This window comes from Ciconia boyciana, chromosome 13, assembly GCF_034638445.1.
Source record: "Ciconia boyciana chromosome 13, ASM3463844v1, whole genome shotgun sequence".
NCBI classification, from domain to species: Eukaryota; Metazoa; Chordata; class Aves; order Ciconiiformes; family Ciconiidae; genus Ciconia; species Ciconia boyciana.
In genome coordinates, this window is record NC_132946.1 from 721,596 (window position 1) to 738,951 (window position 17,356).

At 47.8% G+C, this 17,356-nt stretch overlaps 1 protein-coding gene across 4 annotated transcripts in view; it reads right to left on the reverse strand.

Moving 5' to 3' along the window:
- Positions 1–282: 282 nt before the first annotated feature.
- The window catches only part of USP31 (ubiquitin specific peptidase 31), a 36,028-nt gene continuing 18,954 nt past the window's right edge, over positions 283–17,356 (reverse strand). The window contains exons 6-17 of one of the 4 annotated variants that reach the window (XR_012044904.1): positions 17,120–17,264; positions 16,156–16,339; positions 15,301–15,412; positions 14,583–14,677; positions 13,975–14,052; positions 13,330–13,459; positions 11,870–11,989; positions 11,466–11,691; positions 10,460–10,618; positions 9,582–9,734; positions 6,657–8,466; positions 283–1,973 (exon numbers count right to left, since the gene is read on the reverse strand). Coding sequence is in view for 3 of the 4 variants with exons in the window: in XM_072877852.1 (XP_072733953.1) it covers positions 6,926–8,466; positions 9,582–9,734; positions 10,460–10,618; positions 11,466–11,691; positions 11,870–11,989; positions 13,330–13,459; positions 13,975–14,052; positions 14,583–14,677; positions 15,301–15,412; positions 16,156–16,339; positions 17,120–17,264 (2,943 nt within the window). In the remaining variant the exon portion in view is untranslated. Of the gene's footprint in view, positions 8,467–9,581; positions 9,735–10,459; positions 10,619–11,465; positions 11,692–11,869; positions 11,990–13,329; positions 13,460–13,974; positions 14,053–14,582; positions 14,678–15,300; positions 15,413–16,155; positions 16,340–17,119; positions 17,265–17,356 lie in introns of all 4 variants that reach the window. The other 3 variants (XM_072877852.1, XM_072877853.1, XM_072877851.1) reach the window with 3 other exon arrangements.

Sequence of the window (17,356 nt, forward strand, 5' to 3'; positions counted from 1 at the left end):
GAGGAGCCCGGTTCAGGATGCAGAGGGAAGTTCCTAAGCCCTTGCCCCCCTCCCATGCCTGCGCGGGGAGAGGGCAGAGCCGCCACGGCGGGGTGACCCCACCAGGCCGACCCTGCCCGGGGGACGCTCCCCGGCAGCCGGAGAGCAGGCAGGGCGGCGCGGCCCGCGAGCGAGAGCGGGGAAGACGGCGAGGCTGGAGCAGCGCGGTGCGCGGCCGCCGCCGCCTTCTCCGGCGACGAGGCGGACCTGGAAGAATGCTCACTCAGGCAGGATGCCTAGTAATAAATTTATTGTATTTTATTACGTATTCCCCTTTTTGCACTTAATTCCAATTCCTCATATTCAAACTCTTCTTTCTGAAAGAAAATGATTTTTAACATAAAAATATAAATTCTGCATATTAAAAGTGCATACACCTTGAATAATAAAACATACAAATAAATAATAAAAGGCATTGACACAGTCTCATGCACTTGTCCTCAAATAATTTAAAATTTATGGTACAATGTTCAATCCCAAGTAAAGACAGCCTGCTTTCCAGATTACTGTACAGTTCAAAAACATTAAAATACAGAAGAGAATATCAAAGGTGTGGGCAAGCCCCACGTCCCAGTATCAGTGTACAGTGATGTGACATGCAGTTTTTAGAACTGTAGATATTCCAGTGTAAAATCTGACATTGTGTCCAGAAGAGAAACTGCATTTGCAACAGGACTTAAAATTCAATTTTAACCAATGGTGAGGCACAGTTGGTGAGCAAATCTGTACAAATTAATACTTGGAAGGCCACAAGAAAATAATCTAGCCACTTGTAGCCTGTATTCCCTTGTGTCACCCTACCCAAGGCAATGTAGCACCTAAAAATGGTTTCTTATTGCACTGCACAAATGCCATACAAACCTAACGCTAACTTTCTTGCAACGCGTTTGTGCTGCAGGGCCTAGAGTGAAAAGGAATTGGTGTTTACACTTAGTTTTAATCTGTGTCTTTTAAAAAACACTATTTGCAGATAAATTGAGTGCTATCGCCTTTAAAAAAATAGAAGATTCCCTAAACCTTTAGACCTAATATAGATATTGTACAAGTCTTCAGGTACTTTTATTTTACAAAATAAAGCTCCTAATAGTAAATGCTTTACGGTGCTTTTATTAAGAAAACCATGTAGTACTTTCATCTCACCACAGATTAAAACTAAATTTCAGTTCCCTCCACAGATAACATTAGATACCGCCAAATTATTTTGGATTAGTAGGCAAATGACAAAGATACAAAAAAAGATAACAGTAAAATTATTTGGAATGTCGTTTCCAAACCCTCTCCGTGCCGGCCAACCAGGGGGTTCGGGCACAGAGCCCGCGGGGGAGCGGGGCCAAGAACCTGCCCAACACCCGGCCACTGTCAGACCGGCTGCTCCATGGAGACAAGGGTGCTGCGAGGCGGTACCTGGCGGGGGCACAGCCAGGAGCCCAGGACTCCCCCCGGGACCTCCGCTTCTCGCTAACCAAACGTGCCGCTCGCGAGACCTCACCAACCTGCCCCGAGTCGGCCGCCCCGAGCAGGCAGCTGCCCGCTCTGCCCGGTGCGCCCCACGGGCTACGACCCCGGCCGGCCCCGCGCCGCCTCCAGCCGCGCGGTGCGTGCCACCGCCCCGGTGGGATCTGCAGCTGAAGGGAGCACGGCTCAGACAAGCAAAGGCCACCACGGTTTTGGGGCACGAACGGGAAGCACAGCCACCCCCGAGGGCAGCTGGGGCCCGGCACGGCTCTTCCCGGGAAGGCAGGCAGAAGCCCCGTTACCAGTACGGGCAGCACACCGACAACTGGAAACTGCTCTCTTAGCGCGGAAATTCAACAAAAACTCTTTTTGAGTGCTCATACAGCTACAGGTGACTGCCTCTTCTCACAACGTAGAACGGGTCATTAAAGTTACATGGAAAATGGCAGGCTACATACAGAACACTGATCAGGTTTTCCCTGTTAAAAAAAAAAGAAAAAAACAATACATACAGAAAACCGGTTTGTTCTCATTTCAACATTTCAGATCCCTTTGACGTTATGCTACACTCCAGCCTTGTCAGTAATGCAGAATTCTGCAAAGGAAAGAATCAAAGATGTGCAAACAAAGCAGGAACCCAGGGACATGCTCCTATGTGCTGACACGCAGCTGCGCCGAGGAACAGAAGTACAGACTCAAAGCAGTGCTCCGGAGTCTACCTAGCAGCTTCTGATACTGAAAGCACGGGCTATGGTTTGTATTAGATGCTTGCATAGTCAGTAAGTGCATGCATTTGGGTACAGCGAGAGAACTGCCATGCAAAACTGCCTTTATTACCGAGGAAAAAAAATGGTTGATCATGCTCAAGTTTCAGCTTTGGAAAGCAAAGAACCCTGCAGCTAAGACGGATGAGGGCACTTACAGTGGACTAAGTGTACTGTAATTAAGCTGCTAATTTTCTATCCTAAGCATCTTTTTTTTATTTAGCCATATTCGATAAGTTTGAAAGGGTTAACAATTTCTACACCCAAAGTGAGACACTTACAAGTTACAGAGAACTGCAGGCACCAAATTGTCTATCAAATGTGATTAATACAAATAAAAGGTGCCTCTTTAATACACATCATTGAAAATGTGCTTATAATTTGTATACTACTAAACACTATCCAAAAGACGCAGCCCAAAAAGGGTAAAAATAATTTCTTTAGGTGACTCCAGCAGGAATCTAGCACTGGAATGAAGGCACTGCTTTCCTGCACCCAGAGGGCTGATTCCAGGAACAGGAGCAAGTGTCAGACTAGAGATGTGATGTGAAATATGAGTTACACGTGGCCGATGCAGGAGAGTTCAACCCAAAGTTGACTGGAAACACATCACGAAACCCTTCAGAGGGCCTGAAGCCTGCTTTCCCTTGGAGCTCGCACGGCTGTTGGAGGACAGGGACAGTGCTGGACGCCCTTTCAAGGCGTTTCTCACCGGCGTGAGGCTGCCCCGTAAACCTTTGCTTCCAGGTCATCGGCACTGGGGTTCCAGACTCCACCACCCCCACGCCAGGACAGCTCAGGCCGCAGGCAGCCGCACCACGGCCGTTCAGCACGCACCATGGCTGCGCGTGGCTGGCAAGGACCCGGACGGCAGCCATTCTCGTCCCACTCTGATGCCCAGCCATGAGACCTCCAGGCTCCATGTGCCACCACCCAGGGGCAGGTGGAGATCCCCGGCCAGCAGTGACCTTCGGAAGATGGCAGAACCCACCTTCTCCACAGGCACAAGTGCTTCTGAAGCAAAACGTGAATTTTAAGAAAAGAGGTGACCGTATACCAGTGGCTGCTTCAGAACAGCCTCAAGCCTTCACTGCTCTACGGATCAACACACAAAGCCAAGGTGGCGTTGGCATCTAGGACTTGGAAGATCCCTCTCTGGAGCGTTCCCTAGTGCCGTGCCACATCCTTACATCTAGACAACGCGATACACATGGACAGGAATTCCTACGCATGAAAGGGCTAAGAAATAAGTCTGCTTTAAAGCAAGGAGAGAAGACTGATGTTGCTTTTCCCCAAATCACTTTAAGCAGGGCCTACAATAACCTACATTCAGTTTTAGAAAGATTTACTCTACATCACTGATGGAGCCATGACTTTAACAGCAACGAGGCATGGTTTTACCCTCATAGCGAACATTGTTGTTTCCTGGACCCACACCCTTCAACGCTCTCTCCTGTGCAGGGAAGTTCATATATTACTGGAAATCTGTAATACCAAAAAGCAGAGGTGCAGAGCAGCAGCAAACGGCTGCTTTCCAAACTGCTTTGTTACAGAATCGACACAGCCACAGAACAGGGACTGCGCTTTCCAGGTCCTGCACGGGCATGCTTTGCATGTTTTGCCTGGTGTGTGCCTTATGTTCAACACGAACTACAGTGCACCATTATAAGTCAAAACATTTTGCTTGAGGACACTCTAAGTCAAGCCCTCCTGAGCCAGAACACACGGCACACGCTGGCAGCCCACTGCAGAAGAGCAGCATCTCATCTGCTCCAAGACAGGGCACTGTCGGTACGGCCTCTTCTGCCCACTCCACGCTCATCTGCAGAGCGCGGAGTCTGTGCACCAGAGCTGCTGTTTTCAGAGGGTCAGGTAGGAAATCCAGTTTGGCAGCATACGCAGAGTAGATAGTGCTGGAGCTGGCAGCAATTTCCATCAGGAATTATGGGGAATACACAGAAAGAGAGCTAGATTACATATCATGGGACTGCAGAGGTTCGACTGCTTTTAACGTCAGCTGCCGGAACACTTGGCACCAGGACCTCCCATTCGCATTTTATCCAAACGGGAGCTCTAATGACCATTCTCATGCCCCAAATACAAACACATTGAACTGGCGTTCAGCTAAAACACCAATTTAGACATGGCTTCACACTTCCTTCAGTCCAGGCATGCAATACAGGAGCAAAAACACCTCAAAAACCATACACCAGCTTCCAGTTTAAACTTCTTCAGTGAAAGATGGCATGAAAAGAAAATGTCATTTGATAAAAATAACCTTTCACAAATGTCCCATGGTAAAACACACAGAAAACTAGGTTCTGTCTATTAAAAGATACCAAACCAAGTTAGCACTAGCTACCAGAATTACATTCTTGCTAGAAGAGTTGTTACAAGAGAAGAGCCAACACAGTGCAAGACCTTAATACAGATAAAACCTTAAACAAATACTTCAACATCAACATTTCAGGGAGTAATTTAAGTACTACAATGTGAAGCAAGTCTTATCTGCTCTGCCGGATATAACAAAAAATAATCCAAGAATAATCCAAGTCATATATTTAAGAAGCAAGTAATGCAATCTTTGCTTCTTGTTGCTGCAAAAAATGAGGCTGAAACAATACCCGGGAGAAGAAATGGATCAAGAAGGTGGTCATGTTCACGTTTAAAAACATAGTCCAGGGCACAGAGTCCAGCACATTGTAAAAACATGCAGGCTACCGGCATTGCTTCTGGGTTGCGTGAAGGTAAGTACTGCAGAACGTCACCGGGACAGAGCAAGGGCTATGCTGCAGGTGGGCTCACCGTCACACACTGACCAGAGCTCTGTGGCACCCCCAGCTCAGCTCCACACGCACGCTGCCTTTTCTCCAAGGTGTCAGCTACCCCCAAAACACTGCTCTCCAAAGCTTGCTGCTTTGGTGAGCCGAGCACAAAAAGCGAGCACGGAGCAGCAACGTGCCCAGCAGACCTGGGGGCAAGGCTTCTTGCAGGGTTGTCAGCACATCAGCTCAAGAGAGGAGGTGGAACACGCTAGCTCAGAGTCACTACGTGTTTGAGGGCTGTTTGTTACAGTGACAGAAGAGACGTACAAATAGGTCTGTCCACAAGCTAAGCCTGGAGAAGCTTTGCCAAACATGACTGTACAACAGGCAAAGACCTCAGTCAGAAGACAAGCGTGCCCAGCACGCTGCCCTGCTGCTGCATGTCGTGACCTACACAACAGATTGCTGCTGTACAGAAAGGATAAGCAGCACATTAATAAAAACTCATGAAATTAAAAAAAAAGATTACACCACATGTATATAAAAGGACTTGAGGAATCCACCTTTTAAGAGGAATCTTAAAGAACTTGAGGAATCTCCCCTGTAAGAAGGGCATGTAAACAAAGACGTCACCAGATGTAGTGTTTTAACCCTGATAGAGACTGTCATCCAAACAAGAATGGGGATCGCTTTGCTAAGAGACGTGTGCTAGTCAGACCCGCCGGGGAAGGTGACAAGCATGCCGAAGGGAGGAACGTAGCAGCACTCTGGAGAACGTGAAAACTGCCCCACGGTATTTTGGTACAGCCCCTCCAACCCGCACGAAGAGGCTTGTTCAAAGCATGCTCAGAGAAGGCAGAGAAGACAAGATGACACTTGGCTTATCTAAGCATTACTCCTATAAACAACGGATGCTATATTCACACCACTACGATTAAGCATCTGAGCGCATTAGGATATGCTTCTTCTCGGGAGTTTGAACAGGGGTCCTAACAGCATCACTGCCATTCAGGTGCATGAAGACAGCTCTCCGATGGCACCGCAGCCATCTCCTGCCTCGCACTTTCACGGGTACGAGCTGGCAACCAGCTGCTGCTTAGTGATTTCTTCCGTTGCTTAGTATAGTGTTTCAGAAGAAAGACAGTAATTAAAGAGGACAGGGTAGAGGTCGCCTTAGGTATGGACAGAGTAAAACTCTTCACAGACATAGCAACAAAAAAGGCAGGTTACATTTCATGAAAAAAACACATCCAAAGCTTTCTGCTATTGGAATGCAAAAACGAAATCTATTAGAGACACGCGTACGCACAGACACACAGGTACCTTTCTGTCCATCCACTAATGCTAGTCCCTCCTATACTGGCTGAGTATATACCTGAGAAACAACATTAGTGTTGAAATATTGCCCTTTAGAAAGCTTGAAAAAATGGAGGGGAGCAGGGAGAGAGGGTTGAGAGAGAGCATAAAGAAGCGGCAGTCTCTCCTTTCCAGTTTCCTTCGCATCCTCCACAGCTCAGAACAAGGCCATACACCAGCATGGACACAGCCTGCTCAGAACAAGACCAAAGGAACACCAGTTCACAGCTCTGCAAAGCACACTAGTGTCAGTACAACTGGGTTTCAGATTTCAGACCTTGAATCTGAAGAAAGTTGTTGCATTTTCTACAGAGACTCCCGTACAAGTGCTATGGGACAGCTGCATTCATGTTCAACGACTCCAGCTAGACTACTTGCATCAGTGCTGGCTGCCTGTGGCTATTTGGTTTGATGGCAGAATCAAAAGGCGCTTTAACAACTTGCAGTTAACTTCTCCTCAAAACATACATTAGGCACATGAACAAAAAAACAAGAGCTCAGAATAAATTAGCTTCTCAGCAGAAAAGACACCTGGATTGCAGCATTTCACTGAGGTTCCAGAGAAGGCCGTACAGACACCTGCATGCTGGAAGGTAATTTTTTCAGCGGCTTGTCAGCAGACTGCTTGCCACTGGAAGGAGGAGACTGGACTCCGGGATCTAGCTGGGAAGACTTGGACTTGCGACTGGATAGCAGAGAATGTTTGTTGGGTGTGGCATCTTTTGGGACAAGTTTTTCTTTTGTGGTAATGTTGGCATTGGTTTGAGAGGCTGGTGGGACAACACCTTTCTCCGATTTGTCTTCCAGCACATTTTTACTGCCTGACTTGGAACTGACACTTGCTGTCTTTTTTGAGAGCATTGTCATCTTTCCCAGGTCTGCGGACCTCCGTGTCTCCTTCTGCCTTAAGGCTGATTTAAAGAAAGACAATCCTTTCTCTTCTGACTTGCTGTCCCTCTTCAAACCAGAACGCACACCAACATTTGGAGACCGCAGGTTGGCCATAGAGGAACTCCGCACATGCTTGCTGTCTACTGCCCTGCTGTCGCTCCTAGAGTGGCTTATCCGTGGGGAGCTCGTTCTTGAACTGCTGGTAACGCTCGTTTTATCTGACCCCAGACTTATCTTAGAGCCCTCCCTGCTGAGGCTTCGGTCTGAAGTCCGGCTCTTCCCAGCAGAAGAGCCCTTAGTCAATGAGCCTGATGGGGCTTTCTTGGCAGCTGTGGAGGATGGAGAAGAACCTGACTTTTGCTTCTGTTGAGCTGATGGGACAGCCACCTCAAGGGGCTTCGTGCTATGGTCCTTCCTCGCCTGAGTGGGAGCAGGAGACCCATGTCGCCCACTGGCCCTAGAGGAGTCCGTCTTACTTCTAGACCGGGAAACTTTCTGGGAACTCTTTAGTGGAGGAGAAGAGTGAGAGACTTTGGTCTCTTGGGTAGGTAAGACTGTCCTTCCCTTCCTCAAACTTTTGTCTGGCTCAGAAACTCCCTTGGAGCTGTGAACCTTCTTAGGGGTGCCGTCTGCCTTCTCTGCAGCCAGCCCTGTCCCACTGGGGGCTTTCACCTCCTTGACTGGAGAGCTATCCACAGAATCACTCTGATCAACAAAGGCGATTTGATTGTTGTTATCAAAAGGGTCCAAAGCAGGGTGATTCCTGTCTGGCTGCACAGAGCTTTTACCATACCCATCTGAAAGATCTGAGCTAGATGTCCTTACAACAGACTCTTCCCTGAATGCCCCTTCCATGACAGCCAAGGGGGCTCTGCGAGCCGTCTTGTGCTCTCGCCGACTGCCATCACAGGGCTCCAAGTAGCTGCTAGAGAGATTCCTCAGGCTGCCAAAGCAAGAGGTGGAGACTTTATCATCAGCAGCCTCCCCGATCTTCTCCAGAGTGGAAGCAGATGTATGTACAGGGGAATCTCCAGAGAAGCGTGACGGAGAGTTGGAGCGCAACTGCAGTTTTGCGGAAAGTGACCACGAGGGCCTGACACCATTTTCACTCACTGCCAGCGGGCTGGTGACAGAAGATCTAGATGACAAGCTCTGACGCTGGACACTCCTTACAAAGGGACGAGTTGAAAATCCTCCTGCAGAGAAAGAAAGCGACATCCTCGGTATGAAAGCTAAGCCTGCATTTGGTTTATCCCACCCATCCACAGATGCTATTTCCATAAGCGAGTCAGACAGCCCACCTACACCACATTGTATGCCTATCTCTTCATGCCTGCTGCAGGCACAGCTTCTTGTGTAAAAGCTGAATAAGGAATTCAACAACTGTTATTTGCTAGTGGTCACTCAGAAGTAACTTGCTCTGAAGCCTATAACTGAAAATCCAGATTTTCTTCTCATCCCCAAGCAGCAGGAGACCAAACTCGGGTTTTGTACCTTGGAAGCCCTGGAAGTTAGCAATGAGTTCACCAACTATGATTAGGCTCCCAGAAATACATTTTTTCCTGTAGGAAAGAATATTTTCCCACACCATCCTGTAAAAGGCACAGTAGGATTCCCATCTCTTTGATAGAGCAATGTATTGCATTTACAAACACAAAGTACAACAATAAGCATTTTAGAAATGCGACTACCATGGCTAGATCTGACAGTTATCACAACACTGCTGCAGGGACATCTCTATACCCACTTCAGAATGCTCAGACTGACCTCTGAAGCTCCACATTTTCAAGAGTTACAAGGCACTATGTGGAGAAGCCAGGCAAAGCCAGGAACTGAACAGTTATTTGCACACACAAGTGAATTTGCGTATCTTCACACCTCCCTGGGAGCAGCTGTCTACAGCACGGCAGCAGACAATGAGTACCTATATTAAGCTGTAGTGACATGTCAGCCTCCCTGCAAAGGCGCTGCAGTGAAACCCAGAAAACACACAAACACAAGAAGTTCTCAATTGAGAGGTTTAGTTGATGGCATTTCCTTTCTTTGAAAGGATCCTTAAGGTTCCTGCACTGCTCTTCTCCATCCTTTTACACCAGAGAAAAGCTCACCTGTGCCAGAACCCATCTGCTCCTACTGACAGAGTGCCTGCCTCCCCCAGCTGCTAGAGGAACTGTCCCTTGTAACTACATATTTTGCAGCTACCTTAGTAGGGATCTTGTAACTACATATTTTGCAGCTACCTTAGTAGGGATCTTGTAACAGAAAGACTAGTGGCCCAATATCCCCCACACACTGCAGTGCTGATACACACCATCATCTTCACTCCTTTCCCCAGTCAGCTCTACTGATTCTGAGAGCGAAGCCAGAGATGTGCGCCGCGACGATGCTGCCGAAGCAATGCTGGGCTGCTTGCTACCAGGAAGACGGCTGACCCAGTGTTCACAGAGCGAGGAGCTTGTGGAGCCTGCAATGAATCAGGCACAGACATCAGGCCAGTAGCGTGCAGCTGCAGAACATGTGAAACCTTGGAAGGCCACTGAGAGTCAGGTACGTACTGCACTGCACCGGTTTCGACAGACACCTCGAGTCTGGAGCTGGCCCACACAGCATCCAGATACTGCCGAGACAATAAGTCTTTACTCTCATGACATAGTTATGGCCATAAGTGAAAGACAGAATTGCATTTGTCCCAGTATGCTGTGAATCAAAAGAATCAGCTCAGCATGCAGGCGGAGGGCAGTCCTTGAGCTGCCACAAAAACGCAGTGCAAATCCTTTCCTTTCCAAAGGCAAGTCACCAAGCCTGCATCTGCCCCCAGCTCACCCCAGATTCAACCAACACATTCAGCTGCTGGCTGCCTACCCGAGACCAACGGCACTGCTGGAGGGAAGGAGCTAGTCACATTTTTATGGCATGGTTTTGCCAAGGGCAGCTCGGAGCAGAATCACTCATGAGAGCAGAGGGGGGGTCCCCCATCTCCACAGCCTCTTTGCCACAGCTAGCCTTAGCAGAAGAGGTGGGAGCTTCCCACGGCCTCTGATGCGCAGCAGCAGATGGAGACAAGCCTCGCTGAGTTCTGGGACAGAGAGTGGGGGCTTAAGTAGAGCTGGGCAGAAAATTCTTCAGAAGGACAAACTATCCATGAAAGACAAACTACAACCACTCCTTGACAATGCCAGCGGGGCTTACCTGCCACAGAGCTGTTAGCAGACCACGACGGGATTGCTGTGCGCCTCTGGTAGAAAAGAATATAAGCTGTCTGCTTGCAGACTTCGTTTTCAGAAAGTTGCTGAACGTCACTGTCATCAAAGCAGTACCACTGGCCATCAACCGAGTTTTTGCAATATGCTGAGAGAAAATACATTACTATTAGACTTTCCTCACTCCTACTACTCTCAGGTTTGCTGTATAACTTAAACGTGACCTTATCTGCTATGATGGACTAAGAGGAGAATGAAAGGAACAGATTTATTCATGCAACACATCCTCTTCCAGTCTGAGTGGCAAGACGGGGGCCTGAGGCCACTAGAATACAATAAACAGCTCACATTTCAGGATTTTCTTTGTCCAACATTACTGCTCAGAACAGAACATCATTTAGGGTGGCTCCATTCACGTTCTGTTACTTGTGGCAGTCCACCTCCATCAGTCAATCTCCTTCTGACTGAGCCCACCCAGGACAACACAGCCCAGAGACGTACATCAGAGGGCAAAACCGGACACACGCGTTTTCTGGGCTGCTATGTGAAGTCATACAGATCCTAAGAACCACCAAGCAACTTTGTCTATCTCTGGCTGCTCTGGGAGCTGCTGGAACCAGCAAAGAAGAGTTCATAAACTGGCTGTGCACATAGGCAATGTGCAGATACTTCCTATGTATAACACCCTCTTGCAACTACAGAAGTTCTGCGTTGAGTGGCCAGGAGCATTTTTGAAACATGAAAGGCCAGTTACATTACTCTGAAGGAAAAAAAAAAAAATAGCAGAGAAACACACAGCAATTTGGGGTCAAGAGGCATCATTCCATTCCTCAACGTCATAAAAGCTACCCCTCCAGTATTACATAGCCAGCCCTTGTTAGTTGGGTTAGGTCCTTTTGTCAAGAAAGATGAAGAAGTTATGGACACTCAATAGAAAAATATAACTGTTTTCTTTCTGAAAGGATCCAACATATGTAATATTGCAGGATACTTGCCTGTATAGTGTCCCCCTTGCATGGTGCCATGATGATTGCAGACAGCATACAGGTCATAGATATAGTCCTCAGGATCCCTTCCAAGACCATAAGGTCTCCTCCAAGGTGACCAGTGAGATGGCAGACTCCAGCTGCTCTGACTGCGTTTAACAACGTGAGGAGTCATGTCCAAGCCACTCAGGGGGAATTTAACCATGTTTTGAAGTTTCATCCTTCGGTCTCCTTCCTGTGTAAACAGAGAACAGCATGAGCTGCAGTGGCAGCAAGGCCACCATGCTTGGGGAAAACAAAAACCCAGGAGAGGAATGCATAGGGCAGAACAGCTGCTTCTGAAGAGGTGGTCTAGAGCCAGGTCACTCCCTGGGTGAGCTGCAGTGATGCTGGAGGACTGCTGACATTCTTACCTGTCTAAACCTTTTGAGATGTATGATGAGAACATCAGGTAAGGTCCAGAGGCTCAGTGTGATGCTGCCCTGCTGCAGCTGCTTGCAGTGGGGGCATCGCCACGCATCATCTGGGGCAAGCTACAAGGAAGAGGCATGAGTAGGTATTAGTTTCCAAATTCCAAGGCAGCTTTTACTACACCACTGTTCCTCTGCTGCCCCAGGCCCAGTGCAGACACTGACCCCTGCACCCCATCTACCTCCAGCATTTCTGAAGCTCATTGGAAACGCAGGGTTCCCAATGATGCTTTTCAGAATAATGACAAGCAGAGACACGTGTGCCTCATGCAGGAGGCACTTCCCACCACAAGACAGAATTCAGCTAGTGCTGCTGTGCAGAGAAGCTATTTCCACCTTATAAACCCCAATCCTTTTGAAGTGGGGGAGAAGAAAAAACAAAAGGCAAAAAGCAGGCAGGCTTGGCAGCCTGAGTAAAAGTATTCTCACAAGAAAACCAGCAACAAAGAAAGAATCAGAACAGAAAGACGACAGGTATACTTCAAATTTCATCTCTGACACCTCGCTGCCCTCTGGAAACCCTCTTCCTCCCTACATCCCAATGGCACAGACTTACAAACTGCAGAGATTTTCACTGTCCACCAAGGAGAACGTGTCTCTTCAAAGACACAAACACCACATGCACTTCTCTCCACAGCCCAGTGCTCAGAAAATTCGGAAGCCAGAGAGCTTTAAGCTGTCAAACAACTTTTCCCTCACCTCTGAAAGAAGCGACAAGAGAGGCTCCAAAATTATTAAAGCTCAATCACGGGTCCGCAGTCCACCTCTAGGACCATCCCTTTTTACAGCAGCTTAGAGACTTCTGGCAAAGAAATGCAGATTGCTTACGTGTTCCAGACAAGGGCCAGATCAGACCCATCTCTAGTCTGCCCTATGGCACGCCATCCCTCCTGTCACTTCAACCTCCTCACACCACGAGCTGAGCTAGAGCAGGAGAGCAGCCACGCTTCTGGAGAACTGAGCTGGGCGGTCACTGCTGCCGTTCAGGGGGGATCGCACTCAGTGGGGGTCCCCTGCTCAAGCTTGGAAACACACAACTGCCCCAAGACAGAGCAGTAAATTCCCATCAAGAAGCCACGCTCTTCTAACCCTTTATAATGTTTGACAGAAAAAGACATTGCTATTTCACGGGGAGGAACCTGTAGAACAGAGGAGTAAGTTCTCATATCAACATCTGGGGGGCAAAAACCCCAAAAGCAGTACCTTCCAAAACCTTCTCCTCACTGCAGAGAAACCCCGCAGTTAGCAGGACTGGTGACTAGTGTTGTGTAACAAATTTGTTCTCCTGTCTCAACAAATCAGTGTTTGCAGAAAACAGCTACTCTGCTGAGTGTGGGAGTTCAGGCAGCATGTGGACCCGCCAGACCTTCTGAGTCTTGGCTGCTATACGGTCTTCTCCCTACCTGTTCCTCTTTGGTGTACAGTTGGAAACACTGAGATAAAGTGCAGGTCTGAGGTTGATGATGAAGCTCTCTCTGCTGACGGACGCTTTCGGAGTCCGGAATATACTCCTCTTCCGTATTCACAAACAAGCTGCATCAGGGAGACAACACATTTACCAGCGCATCCACCCGCTCCCCATGCTGCCGAGGAGCCATCCTAAAGGTACAAACAGCAGCGCTCTCCTGGATTTGTCCCGCTGCACGTGAGTGAGAGCTGAGGGGCAAGAGATCCCACCAGGGCAACACAACTGAACACAGGGCTAAACAGCTTCAGCGGGCACCCGCTCCAGTTTATGTCGGACAGAAGCAGCTACCCACTGCCCACAAACTTTCTCACACAAATATGATTTGTGGGGGAAGGAGCCACAGGTGGGATGCCTGCTCTGTAATGCAAAACCCTGACTACAGAGAAAAGGACTCCAACTCGGAGCAAGTCCAGTGCACCCAGCCCCAGTCTGTCCCTGCAGACAGGGCCCCAGGGCACGGGGTGGAGTTTCCGAGGGGTCTCACGTTTGCTGAAGGGTGCACAATTCACACAGAGCCAAGCTGGCCACAAGCATTGCTCTCAAGGGGAACACACTTTAAGGCTTTCTACGTCATACTTACTAATCTTTAGTTTCTTTGTCCCATTCTACCACTAATTTCACATGAGCAGTTCCCCCCTGTCCACATGACTTCAATGCCCTGGAGAGAAGAGCAGACAGAAGTTAGACCACCTTTCAATCTGAAGCCTACGTTATCTTTTACATGCATATAACTTCTCTCCACTAGCCCTTCATCCTTCCTCCACTCCCACACAGCTCAAGTTTGCAAAGGAGTAAAAGGAATTCATACAGCAAAGAACATGGCAAAGCTGGCAAACTGCATTTACTCAAGTACATTAATTCTGTAAATAAATGTACATTTATTTACAGAACAGGCATCTACAAAAATTTCTAAAGAATAACAGTCACTAAAAAAAAATTTAAAAAATGGGGGGAGTAACACTTTCATTCTCATCTCCATTTCCAAGGAGGACAGACTCCAGATGGCATGACACACAACTGAGCAATCCTCACACAGCTTCTTGAGGACACTCAGTCGTTTCCCTGCTCCTCAGGCCTGTCAAGTCCATTCCCCACATCCACACCAAGACTGTCCCTTTCTGTATGGCTACACCCTGAGCTCCCAGCTGACAAACCTCTCTCCGCTCCTGGGAACGGGGACTAACCCACCTTTCCACTGTTGGATGGCAGAGGGGTCGCTCCTCCTGAGGTAGCAAGTACGTTATGCCCACAACACTGACCACTCGCAAGCTGAACGGGCAAACCTGCAAAGAGAGTAGAAGCCATCTCAGTGACTCAAACCCAATTTACCTACGTGCAAACCTGCTCTCAGCACCAGCTGACACATACTTTATCCTAGGACTTGTGTTTTACATGAGAAAGCAAATGCACAAGGTCTCAAATATGCCTACGCCAAGCAGCTAACAGAGGGGTGAGGTACAGCAACTGAGGCTTTGTTCCCAACAACTCCTTTACGATGACCAGAGGAGACACCCCTCTTCACCCCTCTGCTCTCAGAGGGCGTTCTCATCAGAAACACGCAGTCACTAAGCAAACGTTTCAGCTTTTCTTTTAGGCAAACACCACCAACCAGTGGATTTCCAGTGCAGACAGCAGCACTAATCTCTCAAGTATTTCTTGGGGGGAAGGAAGGAAGTGAAGCATGCAATTTCTTCACCTGATCAGCCTAATCTTACTTGTACCTTCCAGCAAATAGACAAAAGCACCAAAGAGGTGGAATACCAGACTTGGACATTATTGCACAAAGAAATACTGGGAAGCCATCAGTTCAGCGTGTGCATGTTTATCGCTCCAGGTAACTGGCTTCCCCTTTAGTTCACGTCACACAGAGCTGGAAGTCTCAAAACGGACGAACCATTTGCCTCACCTGCATGCAGGCTGCAGGCCGCAGGAAATACTGCATCTTCTCCAGAATTTCCTTCTGCAGAATATCCCAAGCTATTGTTTTTTCCAAATGCAACACAAAGGGCAAGCCAAACCTAGAGGAAGGAGTAGCATTTGAGGGAGCAATTAAAAGATTATTCTGTCCAGCAATCGGATCCCCAAACTCTGACAGTGCCACTCTCCTCCTCACTCAACCATCTACGGAGCTCGGCATGCTTTGGATGAAACTCCCCAGAAACCAGGCATTTAAAAACTTGTCTCCACAGGAGAGGGGCTTAACTTTGAGGAAACGCTGTTACGGCTGCCCATGCAGAGGGCCCTTTTTAACAGGCTGCAGCCCTGCTCTGTGCTCAAGCGGCTTGCTTCAGGCTGCAGAGCTTTGCAACCTGGCTGGGATAACTTTTTGTGAAACAAACTTCAGCGGCTGATAGTTCTCAGTCCACGGTTGGTACAAATGCCTTTGCCATGGTCGTTTCTCATTTCCCCCCACCCACTGTTTGCACTCCAATTAAAAATTGCCACACATCACAGGATCTGGTCAGACATGCTTGCTGCTCTTTGAAACCAGACAGCTCTACAGAGACGTGGTATGTCCTTTCCGCTGGTCTGCATTCACCACTTTCCACTAACACTGGACTGTTTGAAGTTCACCAAAATAAGGAATATTTTGCTGCATTCATTAACGTTTTTTGATCAACATGTTCTTCAGCACCTAATGCAAGCTAGAAAAACAAGCTGTCGCTCCTTCACCTTGTGTTTTCACTACATGGTGAGTAAAACCCAGGTCAATTAAAGAAGCAGCCAGAAGAGTAACTCTAACTGTGAAGCTGCCAGTCACCTTTTGCTCTGCTGTCCAGTGCACGCTCTGTTGCACACCAGCAAGACGATCTTGTCGTTTGCTGCTGGTTTAGTAGAGGACTGTTCCAGTTTTCCAGACTTTGCTGTTCCTTGAGAGTAAGGTATTGTTCGAGAGTGCTCAGTGCCACATTTCAAGTTATTCAGGTTATTGTTCACACGTATTCCTGAAAAATTAGGAGAAAGGAAACATCTTGTGTCATTTGCCTTTAGTGCCCTGACGCCCCCTCAAGAAACCATCTTTCAGCTGCAGAGGAGCAAGTCAGTATGGAATCAAGACCATTTTTATTACTTGTATGAAGGCTTCAAAGACCAATTACTTTACATAGTGACTATTTCTTTACAGAAAGAAATTATATGCAAGTGCTCACCTAACTGATTTTTCACAGTAATTTCTACAAGTACTCATAGCTTTGTCTGCCCGCAAGAAAAGCTAAAGTGACAGAAACCCTACTTGTTACTTCCAATAATAAAATTTGCCTTTGATTACGCTCCGTCTACCCAGGATGCAATTATTGCCTTTCACTGAGAGGGAGATGCAGAGAAGCTGAGTTTTTTCAGCTTTGAAAGAGAAAGTGTTTGTTCATTCCCGAGACTGTTTATTCATCACTGGCAATCTGATTTTAAATAACACAATTTCAGTGGCTTCATCTGGTCCCTAGCAGATCTTTAAATTAAGCCTGACAAGATTTCACATTAAGCCAGCCTGGCCTGCAGAATCAGCCCTGGGAAGAGGAAGAAAGGAGTGTACATCGCTTCTTGATAGCCTCCCGGCTGACAACACCATTAAGTCTGCTGGAATGAGTCTGGACAAAGTCAGAGTTGAAATCAATACACCAGAACATCAACTACTTGTAGGACTTTTATTCTCAAGTATATCCTTTTCCAAAACAAGCCTCCCTCACCTAGTCACCTGAGGTGGGCATTAAGCAGAGTTATCAACTTACCTCTCTGACTAAGGATACCCTCGGGCCTAAATATCTCTGGAGTCTCAAAGGCAAAAATGCAGTCGCTTTCGTGAATGGTGTCCAGGTCATCAGTATCGCAGAAGGAACGATGAAACCCATCGTAGTACATCTCCGTCAGCACAATCTAGAGTCAGCAGAAGCAAACCAGAACCCATTAAACCACCCATGTCTGGTCCAGCTGAGCTGCCCCATCTCTCAACTGGGATTTTCCTGCTA